We start from the raw sequence: 26,082 nt of genomic DNA, 5'->3' as shown, positions 1-26,082 counted from the left end.
ACATTATAATAGTTAATTTTTTAAGGTCTGCGTGAGATAGTATGATATAGTTAAAAAAGAGCAAGTCTGTCAGAAGTGGGATTTGAACCCACGCCCTCTCACGAGGACCAGAACTTGAGTCTGGCGCCTTAGACCACTCGGCCATCCTGACCAACTTGGCCTTCTTTCTCTTGTTAATTAAAATATAAGCTTTGTTTGGTAGAGAGTATTAAAATAAAGTAAAATGGACTGGTATATTTTTTGTGTTACTAATGAGCTCTATCGTATATTGCTAATAGAATAATTTGACATTTCAGGCTTAATCAGATTTACTAAAGGAGGTCATTTATAAATAAGTTTCACTCAAAAATCACGTTAGACCAATAAAAATTGTTTACACCCCAAACACTAAAAATTTATAACAGGGCATCGGAACATCAGTCAACTATGCTACTAACCCAGTGTGTATTATTAATAATTCAAAATTTATGGTATTAATAGTACAATGGTTTTAATGCATACACTAGTATGATTGAAGACAAAATTGTCCCTTAAAACCTTTTAAACGTCCTTTCCACCATATTTGTGGAGAGTATTTTTATAAAAAATTTATGTAATGCATGTTATTTTTAATACACCAAATCAAATACTAAACAAGAAATATCTCACCAGTACTAATACAAACATAACTAACAATGCAAAGATTAGTAATGTAGGGATTATATTGTTTGGATTATTTTTTTATCAAGTGGTTGGTTCATTGTTTAAAAATTAGATATATCATGTATTGTGTTTGAATTTAAAATTCTACAAAATTTTCTTCACAATTATACCCTTAAATTTTTGTGAGATCTTCTACTTCATTTAACTGATCAAATTTCTCACCTTTTGCGCGATCTTATAAAAAAACTAAAATATAAATAATAATTCTCACTCTGTTTAGTTGATCATTTATTATATTTTATTATTAAATTGAGTCTATTTGATCAAGAAAAATTTAAAATAACAAATAATTGCAATATTATACAAAAAAAATTAGAATAAAAAAATGTGAAGCACACTATATAAGAGCAACATAGACTACTGATAATATAGTTTTGGATTTTCAAATTATATATTTACTTGAAAATAATTTTTCCTATTTAAATTGATTTGCCCGTAAATTGAACAATTACAGAATAGCATAAATGTTGTTCACCTTTGAAGCTATCAACCAATATATGAGAGAAAATGATATTTAAGCAATTGATTCACATAAGCAAAGCAAAAGGAATTTGGCAAATTAAATGTAGCATAATGATTAAATTTGTAGAGATTAGATTTAAAATGGAACTAAAAGAGAAATTTAATAAAAATGATTGAGGGATAGTTAAGTTACTTAATTCTCTTATTCATGTGTTATTAAATCATGTATAAGTAATCACATGGTTTTCTAAATATAACATAATACATTCTACGATGTATAAGTTATTCATGTATTAAGTGAAATTAAATTTAAATTATGCAACTAAATATTGTATTAGTGGACTAAATTTTAATCAAAAAATTACTCATTTTATTTAATGCAGCATATTCTTAAGTGTATTCAATTCAATGCTCGTGCTTCTCCCTTTTCTTTTTTTTTTTTTTTTTTTAAAAAAAGAAGCTTTTCTCCAAGCTGTTGGTTCGCACCAAATTGTTTGTATACAAGGGATCATAGTAGATCGTGGTTCATAGTTTTTTATATTCTAGAATCTTCTCGATTTCAGTAGTTACTTGCTGCACTGAGAAAAGATGAAATAGAAGAAATAATATTTTAATGTACTAATAATTCAAACCTCCATATGTTGTTTTCAAATAAAGACTACGATGACACTCATTTATCGAGCATGAAAGAATTAAAAGATACACATGATTATCAAATGGATCAAGTAACAATTAATTTGAGACAATAACATGAATGTTGTCTTGTCATTTATACCAATTTATCTTCTGTTGGTCTTGTCTAATTCTTCTCAATTAACTTAATTCTCGATTAATTCACTCACATGGCTGATGGCACCGTCCCAAAAAAAGGAGATTACAAGCAACAACAATATTATACCCGGCGTACACAGTGGGTCCAGTGTATTTCCAAATAATGGGTCTAGCATAAATAAATTCTTGTTAATTGAAAAAATATACTAGTAGTTGGTATAAATGAGAAAATAAATTATTTTCCTCAATGGAATGTGTTTATATTATTCAAATGTGTCTTAATGATATGAGATTAAGTTAAGTTGTGAATATGTGATTTTTAAGTAGAAAATAAGAAAAAATTAAATGTCAGAAGTGGGATTTGAACCCACGCCCTCTTACGAAGACCAGAACTTGAGTCTGGCGCCTTAGACCACTCGGCCATCCTGACATTCCATGCTTGAGTTTTCATTTTAATTATATATCAATGACTCACTAAATAAACAACAACAATGAAAAATTAAACAAAGAGCTAGAAAAGAATAGACAATTGAGTGGAATGGTGACGTTGAAGATTTTGTTTGCGTTTTAGGGAAAAAATAACATAAATATACATCTTTAACTTATCATATTTACAAAAATCTCCCCCCTTACAAAATAATTATAAAAATATCAACTAAGTATATATCTTCGTTGGATGTATTAAGAGCTAATTATGTAGATCGACAGACCCAAAATTGAAAAAAATATATCGGAAGCTAATTATGTGTCTTCACAAAGAAAAAAATGTCTCTTCGGATGTATTGTGTATTTTGGCAGACTCAAAATCAGAAAAAAAAAAAAAAAAAAAGTACCGGGAGCTAATTATGTATCTTTACAAAGAAAAAAAATGCATTTTCATTGAATGTATCTAAAACTAATTATGTATCTCGACAGACTCAAAATGAAATTTTCAATAATAATACAAAATATCGAAAATTTTTGTAATTAAGCTTCAAACTAATGAAAATATACGTTGTTTATACTAATTTTAGCAGGAGAATCGAGTTGAACATTTTTGAATACAAGTTCAATGTACCTGGCCTCTTAATAGAAATTAATAGTTGGGCCAATCTAAGCCCATATTTTATAGTATTTGTCATGAGAGCTGAGAATGTGATGTTTCAGTGTAATGTCCATGTTACATTATGTCACTAAAGGCCCATGTAATAAAATTCTTTGGAAACAACCAACTCATTGCTTTCTCCTTAAAACCAAATGTTAAGACATTTTGCACGTACATATGCTTAAGAATGGTTCTATAAAAATTTAAATTATGTTTATTGACAACATAAAAGAATTTTAGAGAATGGAGTTAACTAAAAGCCAACTTCATGTAAAATTATTCAATATGTAGGTATATGTATGTAATTATTGAAAGCGGCCGAATGGCTTGTTGGAACCCGTTAACTTACCTCAAAACACATTGTTACTCCCTAAATAAAAATCTGGATCAAATTCATATAAAATTTTTGGTTGGTTGTAATTATATGAAAAGACGAAAGATTGAGGCTCCACCATTCCCCACTACCCACACCAGGTATTCGTGCATGGTCAATTCATCACTTCAACATTAAATTCCCATGCATGTATAACATGATCAGTACATGATGTGTACTTGTCTTGGTTATAGGTTCTTTGAATAGACATTAATTTACTTATACGACTGCTTCTTGCATTGGCACAGATTCAACTCATTCAACATTATTGTTATGTTAAATGTTTTGTCTGTTCATGCTTATAGCTAGCAAGTCTATGCATTGCATTCTTCATGGAGACAGACAAGAGCTCATCACTACTTCAAAGTGTAGTAAACCTCAGTACGTTGAACTGAAGCTCAAATTGAAAAGTAAAAATAAACCTTGGACCGAATTGAATCTCAAGTTGAAAGGAGAAAAGGTAAACCTCGGGTTTGAAGCTCAAATCGGAAGGGAACATATATAAAAAAAAAAATGTATAAATCTACTTCAAAATGATTCGATCCAAACCAAAACAATTAAGAGCGTAGCACCTCAGCTTGATGCCCACATTGTGATACTCATATGCCCATCATATTTGTCTTACACTCAAAACAATTAATACCTTAGGAATTTGGAGCAATAAACTATTTGAGTTAGCTAATATATTTGTTGTGACTTAAAATGTGCCCTATATAGTTTATTGATCTGGGTGCGTAATCTCTTCAATTCCTTTATTTAACTAGACACAATATATTCACAATTCATTAACCATTGTTATGTTACTTCTTTAAATCTCAATGAGTTTATTTCTTGTAAGTAGATTGGAATCTTTAAAGTCGATTTCCTTCGATTTAAAATAATCATGAACGACTATAAAAATAATCTCATCTGTATGTCGTGGCTAAACCTGGGCAATTATCTTTCATAATTGATTAGAAGTCATTAGGCTTACAAAAATACTATAAAAGAGGAAGGTAACCAATAATCCTTACGTGTTCCAATTGTAATATTCACCTCGCCACAATTGCAACACTCGTGTTCCTCCCTTCAATATGAATCTCCATTTCTAAAAATTTAAGTGGGTCCAATTTTTTTTACAATTCATGTTGACTTGACATATTTCTTAAGAGAATTTTAATTTTGAAGATATATTTTAGTAAGTTAATCTTAATAATGATGCTTTGAAACTTTAAATTTAATTCATAGTAATATGACAAAGAAAAAGTAAATCACTCTTAATTTATGAAATTGAACAAACAAATTGAAACATCTCTTAAAAAAATACCTTTTTTGAAAAAAGCATCAAGAGAAAATAAAATCTCCCACAAAAATCTTGATGTCAATAAAATAATGGCGCTATGCGGTTGGCCACTTGACAAACTGTGACTCCTCCAATCAAGACAACATTAAGAAGCCACGTATATGCTGAGGCATCTTTCTTCATCACGCAGAAGCAATAAGGTAATGCAATGTGGCAACCTTTTGAAGACAAACAACATAATGAAAAGAATGGCCAATGATTAAACTTTTGTTTTCATGCAGCACAACAAGCTCACCCAACTCTTAGGGAATGCCCATTCTCTTGTCACATGCCTATCTAAAAAGTAAGACTACTCTGTCGCTTTCTGTACAACTTTGGTATAAATAGGATCAGCTTCAAAGGCATTGGATCATCCCCAAACTTTTGAATCCCAAGTAGAAGCAAAGGAAAAAAGAGAAAAAAAAAGATGGCAACTTCTTCATCAAAAACCAATAACAGATCCATCAGTTTGCCAAGCAGATCCCATCCAGCATTTCAGAATATTGAAGAGGAGCTCAACAAGCTCAAGACTTGGGAGTTCTCAGCTTCACCTACTGCAGAAGTTGTTTATAATGGTGTAGTTGGTTTGGGGGAGGTGTGTAAGTGCATGGGTGATGTTTTAAACTTGCCCCTGACACTTCAAGCCCTTTCAGAGTGCCAAAATAAGAGATGGGTCGATGAAATCTTGGATAAATCTGTGAGATTTCTTGATATTTGTGGCACTACAAGAGACCTCGTGTCACAGTTTAAGGAAAATATTAAAGATGTTCAGTCCTTATTGAGGAGGAGAAAGGGAGATTTGAGCATCACCAGCTACACCTCATTTAGAAAGAAAATGAAAAAAGATGCCAAAAACTTCGTTTCAGCTTTAAAGAAATTGGATCATGAGGAGGTGGTTGCTGTAATGGAAGTCGATCAACTTGTCTCAGTTGTCATCAGAGTGCTAAGAGAAGTCACCACAATAGGAATTTCAGTTTTCCAAATGGTGTTGGTCTTTTTGTCAGCCCCAATTTCTAGGCCAATTAGCAAATGGTCTTTGGTATCAAGATTGATTAACAAGGGGTATCAAGACAATGTTAATGAGATAGAAAGTGTTGATGTTGCATTAAGCAGCCTTTCCAAGTGCGGTCCTAATGAAATGGAGAAGATCCAATTTGTGCAGAGCAAATTGGAAACAGTGGAAGCTCATTTTGAATGCATTGAAAATGGCCTAGACAACATCTTTAGATGCTTGATTAGATCAAGGAGCACACTGCTAAATGTTGTCTCTTGCCAATGAAAATTCCATACTATTGTCCTGTATTGTATTGCATAAGCATATCCAAATATTTGTAGGATATGCTTATGAAATCCGTGTAAAAAGAAACAATTTTGTAAGTACATCCATACAGAGAAATTTACTATATAGCTATATCAAAGTTATAGTACTCACAAGCTGTGCCTCTTTTTCTCTCTTGTCAATTTTTCTAAGTTCAACCAAAGAAAAACGAAGCCTTAAACGTAAAATGGTTGTCCGGTGCACTAAAACTCTCGCTATGCGTGGGGACTAGGGAAGGACCGAACCACAAGAATTTATTATACGAAATTTTACCTTGCATTTCTGCAAGAGGTTGTTTGCACGGCTTGAACCTGTGACCTTCAGGTCACATGGCAGCAACTTACCAGGTACTCCAGTATGGATGCCTTAAAACATGTTCTGTCAAATCCTAGAAATTCTACTCGGATCAAGGAAGCATCAACGCAACAGGCCACTCGTGCACACCCAACTAAAACATTATTATTCAGTCTCTATCTTCTTAACCACTGAATCTCTTTATTGATTAATGAAATCTCCAGATTAGACAACTTCTGTGGGTTACTGAATTAGATTAATTATGATGGGCACACAAATCCATCCTTCCATTCGTGCACAATTAAACAATTGCTTCATTATTGGTGCTATCTCCTTATGGTATTGAAAGAGATCCACTCGTCCAGCTAAGACAACCTCAGAAAGCCATGTTCATACAGACAAAGTACTTGTAGAAAAACAATATTAAAAATAGCTAACAAATGAAAGAGGAAGGTGGCTGTTATGGCGCAATGCCCCGGAGGAAATTAAGAGGGCACCTATTACCGGTCACATAACTACAAGAATGAGTATTAATAAATAACAAATGATTGGATTTTGTTGGACAAATGTATCAGGTCCATTAGGTGAATTTGGGAATGCCTACGGTGCAATCACATATCTAAGTTTTGATAAATAAACGTTATTCATTACACACACTGAAAAAAAAAAAAAGCAAATATATAGGAGTAATATAATGCTCAAACAGATATATGCAAGTCAGTTTTTATACCACCGTAACGAACATTTCTAAGGCTCGTCCTGTATGTGAAAGGTGACCAACAAATCATACGTGTACAAATTCAATAGCACTGTTACCTTTGCCACAGCAGCATTCGAGTTACTTTATCCTTCAATAAAATCTTTTTTTTTGTTGAAAAAGTCGTACGAGAATCTTCCATAAAAGGTCATCATGTCAATTTAATCATGGCGCTTTGCTGTTACCAATTGACAAAGTGAAGCTCTTCCAACCAAAAACAACATCAACAAGCCACGTATGTGCTGATGAGACATCTTTCATCCACTTAGAAGCAATAAGGTAACGCCAAGTTGCAACCTCTGGAAGACGACAATTAAAAAATCACTAATTATTAATGTTTTTTTTTAGTTGTTGTTGTTGAAGCAGAACAAGCTCACCGAATTCTTAGGGAATGCCCACACTGTGTCATATGGCAATCCCAACGCTATATTAGAGGATTATTCTACATGCTGTCGCTTTCTGTAGAGTTTTGGTATAATAAGATTGAGTTTTGAAGGTATTTATTCATCTCCAAAAGAGAAAAACAGATGAAAAAAATGGCAAGTTTTTCATCAAAAACCAATAACAGATCCATCAGTTTGCCAAGCAGATCACATCCAGCTACTCAGATAATTGAAGAGGAGCTCAACAAGCTCAAAACTTGGGAGTTCTCTGCTTCACCAACTGCAGAAGCTGTTCACAATGGTCTAATTGGTTTGGGGGAGGTGCATAAGCGCATGGTTGATCTTTTAAACTTGCCCCTGACACTTCAAGCCCTTTCTCAGTGTCAAAATAGGAAATGGGTCGATGAAATCTTGGATAAATCTGTGAGATTTCTTGATGTTTGTGGCACAACAAGGGACCTAGTGTCACAGTTTAAGGAAATTGTTAAGGAGGTTCAGTCCTTATTGAGGAGGAGAAAAGAAGATTTGAGCACAAACAACTACAGCACATTCAGGAAAAAGATGAAGAAAGAAGCCAAAAGTTTAATTACAGCTTTGAAGAGAATGGATCATGAGGAAGTAGTTGCTGTAATGGAAGTTGATGATCAACTTTTCTCAGCTGTTATCAGAGTGCTAAGAGAAGTTGCCACAATGGGAATTTCAGTTTTTCAAATGGTGTTGGTTTTCTTGTCAGCCCCAAATTCTAGGCCAATTAGCAAATGGTCTTTGGTTTCAAGATTGATTAACAAGGGCGATCAAGACGATGTAAATGAAATAGAAAGTGTTGATGTTGCATTAAGCAGCTTATTCAAGTGTGGTCCTAATGAAGTTGTGGAGATCCAGTTTGTGAAGAGCAGGTTGGAAAATCTGGAAGCTCATTTTGAATGCATTGAGAATGGTCTGGACAACATCTTTAGATGTTTGATCAGGTCAAGAAGCACACTACTAAATGTTGCCTCCTGCCAATGAACATAGTCTTGTATCGCATAAGCATCCGAATATTGTAGGATTTGCTTATGAAAGCCTTGTGAAGAAACAAATTTTGTAATTACACATATACAGATTGATATGTATAAATACCTTTATCAAAGTTATACTTACAAACTGTGTCTCTCTTTTCTGTTTTTATCAAATAAAAATCTGGCAATGAACTTAAATATATTCTTTAGTTAAATCCACGAAATTCATCTGAATGAACCAAGTTAATACTTTGCTGTTCCTTCACATATAGCAGAGATATTTCAAGTACATAAGTTTCTAGCAAACAACGATTTCAAGCCATGAATTCCACTAGTACTCTTCATGATTTGTCAATAAACCTAATAACAAAGGTACCTTAATTAAAAATGACCAAGGCACTTAATGTTACAAGTTCAAGTAAAGTGCCATGGAGATGATGATCTCATGATGACGAATTACTTAACTTGGGATCTCCTTAGTCCTAACCTTCCAATTAATTCAGTAATTTCTTTAAGGTAATCAACTGATTCAACCTATAATATTTAATATCATGAACATGATCGGTAGGACTGGTCTATTGGACTATAAGGTATTAGCTGTATTTAAGCATTAATTTATGAGGATTCTCTTGGTAGACATCACGGAGCTAGCTAGGAAACATCAATATGACAAGCCACTCGTGCACATCTAACTAGTAAAACAATATTATTTGTCTCTATCATCTTAACCACTGAATCTCCTTTATTGATTAGTGAGATTTTTCTCCTATTTAATTACATCTCAAATCCTTGAAATGCTGATCCATTTTTCTTCCTTTCTGTTGGGGTTTTAAAAAGGGTATTTTTCCATTTTTCTTTTGGGCTAATACAAATAAACCATATCAAAATCTGTCTTTATCAATATCAAATTAAAGTATCAGGAAGAAATCAAAGTTCTTAGCTAGGAGTATTTCATCACAAAACGGGATACAATTATAATAAAGCATCTGCTATTAGAAATTAAATCGTGTATGGTTCATAAACTACTCGAGTGTAATCCTATAAATAAACAATAACCACACCTACTTAATAATTTAAAAAAAAAGACAAACAAACTGAATTGTTGATTTACCACGATGACACATCTATAAAGAAGAGGGTTGTATTCTCCAGATCAGACAATGTATATTTATATGGACACACAAATCCAACCTTCCATTCGTGTACAATTAAAAAGTTAGTAGTATTTCATTAACATTAATCTCCATTATGAGCAGATGATTTATTTATATAATCATATTGCTGTCTCCTTCTGGTGTTGAAGAATCTCACTCCTCCAGCTAAGACAACCTCAGATAGGCATGTACTTGCAGACAAAATTGTTGAAATAAAACTAACAAATGAGGTAGTTGTACTGGCGCAATGCCCGGGAGGAAGGGAGCCTTGTATTTACTCGTGCCTTCTTCTAGATCATCCTGTCATGCCATCTCATAACTAGATCAATTAAATAAATAAGCATATGATTGGATTTTGTTGCACAAATAATGTAACAGGTCAACTAGGTTAATGGATCGCCTACGATGCAATCATATATTAATCAGAGTTATAGCCTAGTAAACAGTAATTACAGTGGCGATGATATGAACCAATTATCTCACATTGGAAAAATAGAAAATGTTAATGGGTATATAGACCAAATGGGTTCTCCCACCCATCAAATTAGTCTTTTGGGTTGGGATCTCCCATTTGGTTTATAACATTGGTGCTCTTGTTTGTTGAGAGTCCCACGCGTGGACCATTACTCGAAGTGATGGCTTTGGACCGTTACTTTGAGTGGTGGCACTCGCTTTGGACCGTTACTTTGAGTGGTGGCACTCTGTGCTAGTAGTAGTGACCAACTAGGTTGTTATAATATTATTATATTACTTGGAGTGGTGTGCTAGTAGTAGTGACCAACGAGGCTGATTTATATAAATAAATATTGGCAGGATTGATCTACGCGTGGAGCCGCAACTCGGAGTGGTGGCCTGGATCCAAGAGGGGTGCCGGCTAGTGACCAACTGGGCCCAGCCATGAAATCTACGCGTGAAGTCGCGACTCAGAGTGATGGCTCTCCCGTTTGATTTATAACAGGTCATATAAAATAAGAAGATTTTTCTAGAAAATACTAATCACATTTTTATGGGTCATCCTGTTTTCATGTGAGGAAGGTAACCAACAAGCCATACGTGTAATATTATTATCACCTTTGCCACAGTAGCACTCGAGTTCCCTTATCCCTTCAATATATAGTCTTTCTTTATTAAAGTTCTTATTGGAAAAAGAACTATAAAAAATCTCCAATAACAGATCTTCATCTGAATTTAATAATGTAGCTTTGCTGTTACTGGCCATTGACAAACTATGGGTCCTCCAACCAAAACAACATTAAAAAGCCACGTATTTGCTGAGACATCTTTCATCAATAAGAAGCAATAGGCTAATGCAAAGTGGCAACCTCTAGAACACAACAATATTTAAAAAATTGTGTTTTTGAAGCATAACAAGCTCACCGAACTCGCCCATTCTCTTGTCACCGAACTCTGCTTCTTTTCCCTTTCTATACAACTTTGGTATAAATAGGGTGAGTTTCAAAGCCATTTGATCATCCCCAAATCCAAGTAGAAGGAAATTAAGAGTAAAAATGGCAAGTTTCTCTTCGAAATCCAATAACAGATCCATCAGTTTGCCAAGCAGATCACATCCAGCTACCCAGATAATTGAAGAGGAGCTCAACAAGCTCAAAACTTGGGAGTTGTCTGCTTCACCAACTGCAGAAGCGGTTTACAATGGCCTACTTGGTTTGGTGGAGGTGTATAATTGCATGGGTGATCTTCTTAACTTGCCTCAGACACTTCAAGCCCTTTCTCAGTGCCAAAATAAGAAATGGGTCGATGAAATCTTGGATAAATCCGTGAGATTTCTCGATGTTTGTGGCACAACAAGGGACCTTGTGTCACAGTTTAAAGAAAATGTTAAAGATGTTCAGTCCTTGTTGAGGAGGAGAAAGGGAGATTTGAGCATCACCAACTACACCTCGTTCAGGAAGAAGATGAAAAAAGATGCCAAAAACTTAGTCACATCTTTGAAGAAAATGGATCACGAGGAGGTTGTTGCTGTAATGGAAGTTGATGACCAACTTGTCTCAGTTGTTATCAGAATGCTAAGAGAAGTCACCACAATAGGAATTTCAGTTTTCCAAATGGTGTTGGTTTTCTTGTCAGCCCCGAATTCTAAGCCAGTTAGCAAATGGTCTTTGGTTTCAAGATTCGTTAACAAGGGCGGAGAACAAGACAATGTGAATGAGATAGAAAGCGCTGATGTTGCATTAAGCAGTCTTTCCAAGTGTGGTCCTAATGAAGTGGAGAAGATCCAATTTGTGCAGAGCAAATTGGGAACAGTGGAAGCTCATTTTGAATGCATTGAGAATGGTCTTGACAACATCTTTAGATGCTTGATTAGATCAAGGAGCACATTACTAAATCTGGTTTCCTGCCAATGAAAATAGTATTGCATCGTATAAGCATCCAAATATTTGTAGGATATGCTTATGAACTCAATGTAAAGATACAATTTTGTAATTACACATATACTGAGAGAAATATATACATTTACCAAAGTTATACCGACAAACCTAGTCTTTCTCTTGTCTATCTTTCTAATTTTCAAGGCACAAAAATCTGGTAGACCATATGCGTAACATACTGAGTATATGCATAAACAAGTTAGTTTATACTAATTTCCTTCATAAATATAACATACATGTTCAAATGAATACTCATTTTTCTGGTAACCACTTATATGCGAGCCTACAACATAAAAATTATCTGATCTTCTTAACTCCAGGGAGTTCTACAGTTTTAATACAGTAAGTTTATAAATGATTTCTACAAACTGCTTAAAAACTATGTGACCTCACAGGTTGCGTCCTTTGTGTAATTAGTCCTCACTTTCAACCATAAGGTTTTGAGCTCGAATCACTAAGCGCGACCAATAAAGGTGAAAGCTCCTAGGGAGGGATTAAAAAAAATCCCAGGTGTTATTTAAGCTATTGATATTTTATCCTCCATTATTTGTTCAAATTATACATATCTATATGGGTGTATATTAAATTGGATGAAGCTGAAACGTGTCCGGTAGGAGGAACAAAAGTAAAAGATGAAAATCCTCACACTTGGTGATGCAGTCCAAAGCTGTAATAGGGTATTCTCAAAATATTCCTATCTGCTCGACTTCTTAGTGTTGTTATAATCAATAACTGTAACACCCCAATTTAGGAAGGAGTTCCACATCGGCAAAGCACAGGAAACATCAAACACAAGAGGATGCTGCGTATATAAGTAAGAGAGTCTTACTCCCTAGTGATGAGTTTTAAAGTTGTATGGGCTTGGGCCCAAAGCGGACAATACGACTAGTGGGTTGGGACGTGACAGGGGTATCTCGGACCTATGTGGTTCAGCATACCCATCGCAGCCAGGACCTTGGGTCGGGTCGTGACAATAACTTTCGAAATTTTCCCTGCATGTGCCCAAGAGAGTTGTTTATTAATCTTGAGAAAAGCAAAAAACGATTTTTATGATAGAACCAACAACTTATTAAATACTTTTGAGTGAAATCTATTTCACTTCAGATTCTCCAGTAGGATACAAATAGAATGGAAGATACTCAAGCTTTTGCAATAAGATTTGCAAACCAAAACAATTACTCAATTTTAGTTGGTCTTATTTCAAAAAAAAAAAAAGTTTTAATGTAGTTATTCCTTTTATGAAATGAAGAGAATATTATCAAGTTCTTCCAATACTATCTCTATGATTAAATTAACTAATTAAATAAAGTGTATATACTCAAATAATATTTTCCAAAATATAAGTAATAAGGCTAATTTGATAATAGAAATACCTAATAAATGTTTGCTTAAGATGAATGCCAAGTCAATCAACTATTTTGAAAGAGAGGGATTACTAAGAACTTATTTATGTAATACACGCATCAATTTCGAGATTCTCTTGGTAGAAAACATGGAGGAAACATCAACGCAACGTGCCACTCGTGCACACTTAAATAAACTATATTCGTCATTATCTTCTTAACCACACCACCATCTCTTTTTTGTGATTTGTGAAATCTCAAGATTCGTCTCCCTTTTTGTTTGGTTTATTTTAAGGGGTATTTATATCCATAATCTTTTTTGGGGATACAAATAAATCATTATCATCTTTATTTAACACTAATTATTAGAAACACAATATTGAAGTTCTTGGCTAAGAATTCATGATGATAAAATTGTATTAGTATATACAATATTTATAAAGGATAATTTTGGAAATAAATCATACATAAAGTAGATGTAGTAACAAAACAAAATATATGTGCGAGACCCAAATGTGTGACCTAGTGATCAATGAATCTCTTTCATCTTATAGCATATGGTGCGGATTCAATTTGATTTAGGAAAAATGAATGTTCAATGTTGTTTCTTTAACATCTGCTGGACTAACTTATTACCACTGTCTAATTCTCATAAGGACAGCAGGACGAGAAATCAATTCCATTCCAGCTAAGAGGGAAGAAAATAGAAGCTGCCTAGTACCAACCTCTAGCATAGTATATCCTCCACCAGAAACCTCTAAAACTTGTCTACTTCTAACTGATAGTAGGGAAAAAATGTTTGACGCAAGTTAAGATAAAGTACATTTAGCATTAACAAAAACGTGTTGTATAAAGGTCCACCTTATGTTATCTGTGGATGACAGGGAACATTAGAAGAACAAGCCATTCGTGCACAGCTATAATTTATTAACCATACCACTTTGTTTCATTTATACTTCTTAATTAGCACCACATCTGTTTACACTCTTCACAATTTATTATTAACCACGAAGTTTCTGAGCCGATGTGCCATTCGTGTGCAAATTGAATACCGCGTCAATGGAGCCACATGGTAGACATATTCTTAATTGCCATCCTGTAGCAATGGCGCAACTCTTGGCTGCCAGGAGTGAGATGACCGGTAACTGAAGCCCCATATGAAGGCAAAGTCACACAGTTCTTTAATTCAACGACAGTGTAGGCTACAGATATGACAATTATTAGAGATTTTGTTTGCCAAATGTATATCATTTCACCACATTAAAAGGCACACCCACATGGCCACATTACAATTCACAAGCTCAGCGTCCCCCTTTTGGTGCATACCGACCTATATAAACGTCCTTAGTTGATGCTCATTGCTCACCAAATATAGTCTCTCTTCTCACAAAGAAGAAAGTAAAACCAAAAAAGCTATGGCTGCTCTTCCTTGTTCAAAAACCAAGCCCTTTCGATCAATCAGTTTGCTCGTTAGATCACACCCCACAACTCAGAGAGTTGAAGAGGTGCTCAATAAGCTCAGTGGATTGGAGACATCAGTTGTACCAACAGCAGAGACATTTTGTAACGGTTTGCTCAGGTTGGAGGAGTTACAGAAGTGCATGGATGATCTTCTTAACTCTTGTCAAACTCTTCAGATACTCTCCCAACACCAACACGCGAAATGGTTTGAGGAGTTATTGGAAAAATCAGTAACAATTCTTGATGTTTGTAGCACTACAAGGGAATTTGTCTCTCAGTATAAGGAAAATGTAAGAGCTCTTCAGTCCTCACTCAGAAGAGGAAAAGGAGATGCCAGTGCCGAAGCTGGAATTGCTAGATTCACTACCTTCAGCAAGAAAATGAAGAAGGAAACCAAAAGATTAGTCTTGGCTTTGAAGCAAGTGCATTGTGAGACTTACACTGCAGCATTCCTGGAAGCAGATCAGGAGACAATAGCAGTGATTAGAGCACTAAGGGAAGCCAATGTAGTTTGCATTTTAATCTTCCAAATGCTCTCGTCCTTCTTTTCTGTGCCACTTTTGAAGCCGAAGCAGCCAAAATGGTCATTGGTTACAAAACTGATACACAATGGAAGAACAGAACATGAAGGCCTAGAAAACAGTACGATCTTGGAAACAAAAGTGGAGACTTTTGAGGCTCAACTTGACAGCTTTGAAAAGGGGCTGGAAGGAGGATTTAGGAGCCTGATTAGATCAAGAAGCTTGCTCCTGAATGTTTTCTCCTGCTAATATGGAAGTTCCATCTCCATTAACTGTATAGTATTACCGCATTTTGTACATGGATAATTTTGTACTTGTGTTAGAAATATATATTACAGAAATTGAATAGACTATACTCAAAACTTCGTATATCTTTCTCTCTATCTGGGTTATCTGACTCCCTTCTGCCCCTACCTAGCTATGTTTCATCAATCTGGATATGCATCTCATGGGTTACAACTTAGGAAGACAGTTGCAGGTTCCTAAATAAGACTTTTTTAACTTGCTCGAGCTTGGATTTTCCAACAAGAAGCCTATAATAAGATGCATTTTCTTTAAGTGTGTTTCAGTATTTCTAAAATTGATCCACTAACTTAATTTACCCCTTATCTGGCACAAAGTTGTCTGAAAATAACTTAATGAGCCCCTCGTGCACAGCTATATAAAGTTATAAACTACTTTTTTTACGCATCTTCAATTTCATCTGGAGTATCTTAGAAAACAACAGTTTCAGAAATATGTACAGTAAGTTTCCTTGTTAATTAGGTGTGGACCTGCGGTGCGATTATGGAATCTGTAATCTACAGGGCCAACAAGCCAGACATGTTTAGTGTCAATCTATTAATGGAACACAAGCTCCTGAAAACGAGGCAGCAATTAAGCCATTGGGCCATATGCACGAGCCAATTTACAAAACACATGCTCTTCTTATCTCAAATGATTAAATGACCTTACTTGGGGCTTACTATTCATCTCAATTTTGTCTCTCCCAAGCAAGAAAAGCAGTAAAATCCACTGCCATTTTTCAAAATTCAACCACATTCACTCAATCAGTTCAGTTACCCCTCTAGATCACAAATACTTTTGGTAAATTTGAGATATGCAATATGAATGTTTAGCCTCCAACTTGGAATGCTATCCATCCATATCTCTGGATGGAGAACTACTACAAAATGAGTGCATTTGCCTTTGTTATCTTCATAAGCAGCATTTGAATTGTTAAAAACATGTTATGAATGAAATCCAATAAAGGTATAAAATAAATTTGAAGAACCAATTAGGATATAAATGGCATTCACTTTGGTTTGGGGAATGAATTCTAGAACTTTTCTCAAAATAGTCTTTCGAAATGTTCAATGTGTGATAATCTAGGTAAAGGAAAAAACATTCATGGGACTGCTTAGAAAAAAGAAGAAGATAGAATGGGATTACGAGAAAGAGAACAAGTAATACCTAACAGAGTAAAAAGTACATACCAATCTAGTTTTGGGTTAACCTTTTTATCTTCTTCATCCTTCACTGATATCTTTAAAAGATCAATTAGTATAGAAGGCACATGAGTTATCTGAAACTAACCACAATTTCCCCACAACCACTTATTTCCAAATTTTTGAGAGAAAACAAATATGAAAGTCATCCAAGGACAATAAGTTGGGGGCAACTTCTTATTACTACGAGGTAGGCAAGGAAAGTCACCATTTATCACTCTTTTAGGCCACGCATATCAGAAATTATCGGGATCTCTAGTTTGGGAATGTGTGATATACATCATTGTCATAACTTCTACGAAAACGATCATCAATAACCCCCCTTCCTTAAATCCCCAACCGATGGCAAAACAAGACAATTTATGCAGATGCATAACATACTAAACCACAGTAAAAAAAATGTCACGATCCGAGATTAATCCCTAGTCGTAACACAGTATTTAGAACCACAAGTAATCCCGAGCTAATCAGGCATATTACTTGAGCAACTAATTTATAATGTAAATAAAAACTAAATTTGTTGAGCGGAAACATAATCATGAGAAAATCTGAATGAATGTAATACTAGGGGTGGGCATAAATACCAAAAAACTAAAATACCGAACCGAACCGAATTATTTCAGTTTTTTGGTTTTGGTTTTTCGGTTCGGTTTTGGTTTTTTTTTTTTTTATAAATTCGATATTTCGGTTCAGTTTTCCATTTTTAGGTTAACGTAATTTGATTTTCGATTTAAACCAAAATTTTTAATATATACTTTTTTTAATTATTATATATATATATATATATATATATATATATATATATATATATTAATATATATAATATGTATTTATTATTTAATATTTATAATATATAAGCCATAAGCTATTAGGTTTTAGCTACAACCTACTACTGCCAACAACCCAAAGCCCCAAAATCTAAATACATTCATCAATCCAAACTAAAAGTTATTTTTTTTTCATTAATTTTTGCAACCGGAAGTTAATATATAGTCCTCTATCTAATTTTTGCATTGGAGGTGATTATTCTTATTTGTCACCTAGAAAATTTTACAAGTTTATATTGATTTTTCTTTAACGTAAGAAAGTTAAACTAGTTCGATTTACAAATATAATTTAGCCCATTAAATAGGTCCAAAACTGAAAAACCAAAATTATTAAACCGAATAAAACAGAACCGAAATATAAATAAACCAAACCGAACCGAACTAATTCGGTTCGATTTTTGGTACACCTAATTTCATAACCGAAATTCAAAATAAAAAACCCAAATCCGAACCGAAGTACCGAATGCCCACCCCTATGTAATACTGATAAAGTTTACAACATGATAAAACGAACTTGAATTACATATCATGACTCTGACTGAATATCTATGAAGCCTCTACTATACTGACTGTAGGTGGCTCGGACATGCCTCCAACTACCACAAATCAATACATAACAATAATAACAATACAGTATATGAACTACAACCGACTGGAGTTTCCAAAATAGGAGAACTTATCACCTGCTGGCTGAATGCTGAGAAATGTCTGACCCTGGTCTGTGGATTACATATAGTACCTACATCGTGAAGGAATGTAGCCCCAAACGCATATATGTGGTCAGTACTTTGGAATGTACTAAGTATATGAGGACATACACTAAATCATGAAAATATTTAAAACATGCTTTAAAACTAAGGATGCAAGTTATTTGCTGAAACAAACATTTAAAACATGGCTATACGTGAAAATTGTAAGATATAGTGAGATTTATAAATCATGAGCCGAAAATAATTCTGTAAGCTGGGTAGCGATAGAAACATGAATCACTGTATGTAAACCTCATGTAAGCTGAACATGCTGTAAAACTGAACAGAGGATCATGTATGGATGTAGAGCATGAAAACATGAACATGTAAAATTGAGAATGCAAGACCAAGTATAGCATGTACTGACATGATCTGAATAACTGAATAATTGATATCTCAATAACTGAAATAGTCTGTAAACTAACTGAATAAATACTGAAATCTGATCACTTGGTCAGGCAAACCTGAATTGAGATTGACGGAGGATTGACTGAAACTGTAAGAGCTATCATGTAACTGACATAAACCATGTGAGTTATCATGGAGTCCAATGTCCCACGTTGAGGAGGGTTGTTCTATCCTTTCCATCGAAGTAGAACCTGAACTGGAGTGATCACTAAACTGAGCCCATATTGGGCAAGGGGATACTCTCTTGCGAGGTTCCTAAACCTACGGTGGCACGTAGTTTTTGGGAAGTAGGATGCGCTGAACCTACAGTTCCCTCTCGGTGCCAAATCCTACTCCCAATTGAAAGACACTGAAATACTAACTGGTACATGCACTGATAACTAATAAACTCAGGTTATGATATTTTGAAAACAACAGTGCATGCAGAGTCTGAAGTAATCATAAACATGTAAACTGATAGTGTTTATCATGGTCATAACAAACTGAGTATAACTATAAAATCATGAGTTGACTGACTTATTACTTAGAAGGTCTAAAACGTAAGTAAATACATAGGTATCGGGTGTTCATCACCCGCAAGCATTGAATGATTACAAAATTCGATAGCAACACTTGAAATAGAAACATAAAGTCCAAATTCAAAGACCCAAAATATAATATGTGTCACTAAATTGATAAAGTCCATGAATTTGAATATATGAATGTATTAAACTTGGGAGGATAACAATTTCACATGGTTTAATTCATATGTGATAATTTGACATGGGAGCAATTGAATATGACATGAGTAGTTGAAATTCAAAGCACGAAATAATTTAATTTTTATGGGGAAAACATGTTGACATGACTTGAAATCAAATTACTAAGAAAACATGGATTAAATTCATAAGTTGCATGGATAATTTTCTAAAATAGGATAAAATACATACTTAAATTGAAAAAGGGATTTTTGGTCTCAATGGGTGGAAGGAACCCATTGATGAATACCCCACGTACCTCAATTAGATGACTTCTTGAAGAAAGCTTGAAATTGAAATTGATGAATACCCCACATACCTCAATTAGATGACTTCTTGAATAAAACTTGAAATTGAAACTTGAATTCTGGAGTTCTTGGGGAACGAAGCTTGAATTTCTTATTCTTGGAAGAGAGTAATGGTTTATGTGTGATAACTAATGGAGAATGGGGCAAAATAGCGTGTATTGGAGGTTTTAATTCGTGAAAGAGGAGTTTGATGCGAGGAAAAGACCAAATTACCCCATGAAAACAGAATAAAAATTACAGAAATTTTCAGTTAATGACTTATAGTTGTTATCTTATCAACTTAGTCATCAACCTCTAACTGGACTTGGACACTTGTTGGTTAAGGTTGATGACTTAGTTGATAGTTTATCAATTAGTTGGTGGCTTTATAAACTTAGTCATCACCTTCTCTTAATGATTCAGGTGTTTTTCTGGTTAAGGTTGACGACGAGGTTGAAAGCTCGTCACTTAATTGACAGCTTAGCACTCAAGTCGTCACCTTATTGACAGACGAACACTCCGAAGTAAAATGAGCATAACTTCCTACTCTGATATCGGATTAAGGTGAAATTACATGTGTTAGAAAGAAGACTCAAAGATCTTTCATTTGATATATAGTAGGAAACCTGATCATTATATTCTAGGAATTACATTCGTTTAAAGTTGACCCTTGTAGAATCAGATACTTAAACTAAATCGATACTGGTGTTCTCAACTCGACTTTGCTCTAAGTGCTTCCTATGAACATTTTTTACCTCAATAGCACTTCACACACTAGGTAAATAATCATGACACATGTATTCATATCCATATCTTTGAATGAGAATTTACACACGTAGGAATGACGGTTCAAATTTTAGCCCAAAAATGCAGAGTGTTACAAAAAAGATGTGCAATTCCTGAAGGCATGTATTAGGTTGAAGGCAATCTAGTATCTCCTCTTCAACCTTTGGCCTATCAGCATCGCAATACCTCCATCCTAGCATTATTGTACGAATGTATTTCTTATATTTCATGGTTGCCTTCTTTGCCTCATCAGAGTTCAAAACATTCTCAAGCCCTAAAATACAAAATGATTGTTTAGATTCTTTTAACTCCTCGATACGACAACCTGTTAGAACATGTACAACGGAAGCAATTAACAAGGATCAATCTAAATTATATAACGTTTAGATAATATAATCAAAAACGAAAATTAGAAAGCTACTTGTTGAAGTTTTCACATAATTCGTTTAATGCCTTATTTGCCTTGCCTGTCAGGTCTACAATTTTCTACCAAAATTGAATTAACCTTTTTCAATCAACAGTTGAGTGGCAAGTGATTATTTTTAAGAAAAAAAGGATAAACTTCATTCAAAAATCAGACCCTATTTATTACCAATTTCTACTAAAGAAGGAAAGAGAAAGAGGCAAAACGTTTTTGCCCTTCTTACAGGTTTAATGCCAAAATATTTTTGGCCTTAATGCAACCATAATGTTTGATTTTTAATTCACTCTTTCCTTATTAATAGAAGACCAATAATTAAAAAAAATACTTTTATAAAATTTCTTTTTTTTTTTCAAAAATATTAGTTAATCAAGCATTGTAGGGACCACAAATTTATTTGAGTCTTTCAATTATGATATTAATTCGGTAAGAATAAATAATCATATTATAATAAATTAAAAATTCCTCCACTAAAAATCTGTAATTACACTCCTCAATTTAATTTTGAAATCTATCATTACATCTTATTTAATTTTCCAGGTTAGAACTACTGACACCAATCAATTAAATTAAATTTCTGATGAATATAATTCATTGACAAATTTAATTCTGAAGAATTTAATTCATTGATAAATTTAATCCTTTAGTTATAATGCTTAACTTATGTCACATGACAGATATAAAATCTACCTGCAGAGTTTTCACGTGAAAAACTTACAAGCAACCATAAAGGGGTGTCTTCTACCTCAAGTTCAAGACATGGTTCTATCAACTAATTATTATTACTAAGTATTTTGTTATCATCCAATCTATTAGGAATATATTGACTCATAAAATAGTCTCATCTTTTAATAGATTAAAATAATAAATCAAACCAAATAGATCATAATAATTATATCAAGATTAAGAGTACAAGTACATGTAATGGACTAGAGAAGTTGTTTATTAATATTTAGAACATAAACAAACATCTCTAATTGGTTCGTTCAATACATACAAAATATACTACCACGAGAAGTTGAAATATTACCACTCTCATAATTAAGATCAAATTATATTTAATCTTGCGCTACAATTATCAAGATGTTTTTCCTATGTCATCTTTGATTGTGAACATTAATTTATAACTTTTAAGAACCGGCAATTTTAATCTTCCGTGCATGAGTTAAAATACTCCATACACAAAATTATCTACTATATAAGCAAAAGGCACGCATATTAACACAATGATCTATTTAAATAAAGATTTTATTAAATATAGATATAATAAATTGTTTTATATGGGATAAAAATATACTACTATAACATAAACCGCAATAGTTTATACTAACACAACCATTCTCCCTTTCCACAAGAAATGTTGTCAATGTAACAATCATCCTCCCTTCACACATAAAATGCTCTCAAATATTTATAGACTATTTAGATTTCCCATCATAACTGGCATTAAATTTAGTCAGCCAAGTATGTCAAACTCCAATTGGTGGAGTTGAACTATTTTGCTTACATGCAAAGGTAATAAGATTCAAACAACAAGTTTTAGTGTTTGTAAACTGACACGATGAACTATAGATTTAGGCAACAAGTACATGATTGGTGTTTGTAAGACATTAAATATAGACTCCCAATAGAAATTGGTATATCACATTTTTGACATAAATTCAAACATCTCAACGGCTTCACACTTGATCTTGAGGTATACGTCCAACAAAAGAGTCATGTGTGCAAATGCTTAAATCTGCTGAGAATCTTGAAACTTGTTGGATTAATGTTCTTTGAGATCAAAAAGTATTGTGTATGTTGTAAAACACTGCCCAACTGAGCTTCTTTCACTTTCAGGTAACCTGTTTGTATGCACTACACAAAGAAAGATGGATCACGTTTGTGATCTTATAATTCATTGACCTCCTAACCCTATCAAATCTAGAAGACAAACACATATTTCTTTTCTACCAAGTAATCAAAGTGAGAATTGGTCAAGCCTTTCATTCTGCCACTATTTCTTTCTCAAACTATTAAGTATTTGAAAAGATATTTAAAAGGTGCTCAAGCAATTTCTTCAAATCAACCGATTTCTTATTTGAAAAGATATTTAAAAGGTGCTCAAGCAATTTCTTCGAATCAACCGATTTCAAATTGTGAGCCTAGAGGCGTCTCAATAAATTTAGTTAAGAGACCTTAAATATATAAATATACATATAAAAATAATACTTAATAATTTAAAGTTATCTTTTTTTATTCTTGCATATTAATTATTTTCTGAGTGTAGTATTTTTAAAAGACACATGATCTTTAACTTCACATATTAATATGATTATTAATAAAAGTAAGGATTAGTTTTATAGAATAAGATGTTAGATATTTATTTACAATATATTAACTTAGATGTTATTGTTAAAGTTTTATTTATCAATATGAAGTTTGAATTGTTTAATTTAAAGTTCTAAAATATTTTTGATAAAAATTAGATGATTTTATCTTCCTTTATTATTTTTTAGATAATACTTTTAGATATATTTCACAACCTTCATTATTATTTCAAGCAAGATTGAAATCATAAAATTTACTATTAAAATTTTTGGAGTCTCAAATTTTTTGAGGCCTAAAGCAAACGTTTTACTAGTCTTACCCTTAAATCACCCCTGTGCGAGCCTTTTGGACAATGTCAACCTTCATTTTGGAACTTTCACTATTGCCTTGCTTGGCGTTGAAAGAAACAGAATTTAGGGTTTTGGTACGAAGGAAAATGTTTTCCTGAAAAACAAGTTGGTTTCTTATTTATTTTCTTATGTTTAGTTGGTGAGTGGAAAATATTTTTCGAAAAATATTTTCTAGTGTTTGGTTGGTGTCTAAAAAAATATTTTTCAGAAAATACACTTTAGTGTTTAGCTAAAGAGTAGAAATACATTTTAGAAAAATAACTTTTGATTCGAAAAATACTTTTTTTTAGGGCATGTTTAATATGGAGGAGGAAAATATTTTTTAGAAAAATAAGTTATTTCTTACTTATATTCTTGGTGGGTATATATTTTCAAAAGGCATTTATATATATTTAACAAAAACATTGAGAACGAATAGAGTAATAAGGACGGGATAAGAAAAAAGTTTTGAAACTTTTTTTAAAAATAAATTTAAAAAATTAACTTTTTTTTTTGGGGAAGGGGGGTGAGGGGGGGGGGGGGGGGGGGATGTGGGTGGTCCAAATAGGTGGCAGGGGTGGGTTAAGAAAGAAATTTGAATTCTTTTTAAAAAAACAAATTTAAAAAATTGGTGAGGATAGGGGAGGGGGTAGTAGAGGATGGGGGTCGGGGTAGGGGAGTGAGGGTGGAGTAGAGAAAAATTGAAATTTAAAAAATATAATTTTTTTTTTGGAGGGGGTTGGGGGTTGGGATGGTGGTGGTAGGAGTGGGGGTCGAATAATGAGGTGGGGTAAGAAAAAAATTTAAATTTTTTTGAAAAAAATTAAATATTTTTTTTGGAGGGGGTAGGGGTTTGGGTTTTGGGGTAGAGGATGATGTAAAAAAAAAAATATTTTTATTGAATGGAGGTTGTAGGGGGTGGGGGCAGGGGTCGGCGTAAGGGTGGGTGATTTTGATAGTTGTACGAGCATTTCAACTTGAGGGTGAGTTTGAAAGAGAGTTTTGGATAACGTTTCTCTTATTTTTTGAATGAAAATCATTTTAGATTTGAGAAAAATAAGTTGATTTAAAAAATATTTTTTAAAATATTTAAGCCAACCAAACATAAAAAATTGAAAAACAAACACACTCTCACTCGCTGTCGGTAACAAACATATGGTCAAAACATCTATTGATAAAGCACCCACCCATCCGGGGCATGTTTAACCTAGGTGCCTAGCCAAAAGCGAAGAACCTAATATGCTATCATTTACAACACCTTTGTTAAGCCCACATAGAGTTAGATCTTATCAAGTATACTTCAGTAGTTTCCAGGCATGAAAACTGTTTTATATAGCACAAAATGGTTTTTTCCCATCATATAAGATCACCATTGTGATGACGCATCAGAGTCTTACCTGTTGCTTTCGTCCCATGCCATCAATACCTTCGGTAGAAGTCACGGTGTTTAACTTGACAAAATCGAAAAGTTCGACATCCAACATGTAGAACTGACTCGTGCTTCAACATTTTCATTCTTCATTTTGAAACTTTCACCTTTGCGGCGTTCCACTGTCACGTTGTTACTATCAAACCTTTCTGTTGGCAGTGTACTAGGACATCGTAAAAGTGTGGGCGGCAACTTAAACATTCACCACTACTCTGCCTCTCTCTCTCTCTCTCTCTCTCGGTGATGAACGGAACCTAAACATCATCATGAACTGGCAACTTAAACATTACTTTGGCTAAATCCACGGAATTTCACTTGGAAATAACAAGCAAATTACTTTGCTGTTCCCTTCACATATATAGGAGTGATGTTTCAAGTACATGATATTCTAGCCAACAACGAATTCAACCCATGAATTGCAACTCCTCGTGATTTATCAAAGTACGTAATACAATAAACCTAATAATAAAGGTACCTTATTCTTACAATTGCTAGGAGATCTGATGATGGTATTTTGTAGAGTTACTTGATCCGGAGTTATCCTTGCCTTCCAATTATTAATTATGCTTTGAAAATATAAATTTGAGTAAATACACTTTGCTTAGTCATTTAATATTAAGGATAATATTGGAAGAACATAATAAAATCCTCTTGATTTCATCAAAGAGACAACTAAACTGAAACAAATATTTTTAGTAAGAGGACCAACTAAAACGAAACGGAGGGAGTATCCGATTCAACCTATAATTGAATATCATGAGTATGACCATCAGTAAAATTGGATTGTAAGAATTTAGGTGCATTTAAGCATCCCCTTTATTTAATCACATATCAGGAGTCTCTCGATAGAAACAATAAGCCACTCGTGCACACCTAATTAAACTAAACATGTTCGTCTCTATCCTTTTAACCACTTGATCTCTTTAGTGATTAGTGAAATCTCGAGAGATTCTGTTTGATTAGAGAAATGCTGATCTATT

At 33.6% G+C, this 26,082-nt stretch overlaps 4 protein-coding genes and 2 non-coding genes across 6 annotated transcripts; 4 read left to right on the top strand and 2 right to left on the bottom strand.

The window, feature by feature from the left end:
• Positions 1-67: 67 nt before the first annotated feature.
• TRNAL-CAA lies at positions 68-151 on the bottom strand. The gene has a single exon. It is a non-coding gene; the product is annotated as a tRNA-Leu (tRNA).
• A 2,130-nt stretch (positions 152-2,281) lies between these two features.
• TRNAL-CAA lies at positions 2,282-2,365 on the bottom strand. The gene has a single exon. It is a non-coding gene; the product is annotated as a tRNA-Leu (tRNA).
• Positions 2,366-4,830: 2,465 nt separating this feature from the next.
• LOC107859808 lies at positions 4,831-6,144 on the top strand. Its single transcript, XM_016704918.2, has one exon. It carries the CDS (start codon positions 5,141-5,143, stop codon positions 5,990-5,992), a length of 852 nt encoding a protein of 283 aa, XP_016560404.1. The 5' UTR covers positions 4,831-5,140; the 3' UTR covers positions 5,993-6,144.
• Positions 6,145-7,618: 1,474 nt separating this feature from the next.
• Positions 7,619-8,473, top strand: LOC107858269. Its single transcript, XM_016702950.1, has one exon. It carries the CDS (start codon positions 7,619-7,621, stop codon positions 8,471-8,473), a length of 855 nt encoding a protein of 284 aa, XP_016558436.1.
• A 2,283-nt stretch (positions 8,474-10,756) lies between these two features.
• Positions 10,757-12,106, top strand: LOC107861296. The gene has a single exon (XM_016706639.2). The coding sequence runs from the start codon at positions 11,126-11,128 to the stop codon at positions 11,981-11,983; it is 858 nt and encodes a 285-aa protein (XP_016562125.1). The 5' UTR covers positions 10,757-11,125; the 3' UTR covers positions 11,984-12,106.
• Positions 12,107-14,765: 2,659 nt separating this feature from the next.
• Positions 14,766-15,581, top strand: LOC107859810. Its single transcript, XM_016704920.2, has one exon. The coding sequence runs from the start codon at positions 14,766-14,768 to the stop codon at positions 15,579-15,581; it is 816 nt and encodes a 271-aa protein (XP_016560406.1).
• Positions 15,582-26,082: the final 10,501 nt, after the last annotated feature.

Source organism: Capsicum annuum, chromosome 2, assembly GCF_002878395.1.
Source record: "Capsicum annuum cultivar UCD-10X-F1 chromosome 2, UCD10Xv1.1, whole genome shotgun sequence".
In the NCBI taxonomy this organism is placed as follows: Eukaryota; Viridiplantae; Streptophyta; class Magnoliopsida; order Solanales; family Solanaceae; genus Capsicum; species Capsicum annuum.
Note: the sequence above shows the minus strand (reverse complement) of the source record. Positions and strands in the feature narration are given on the sequence as shown.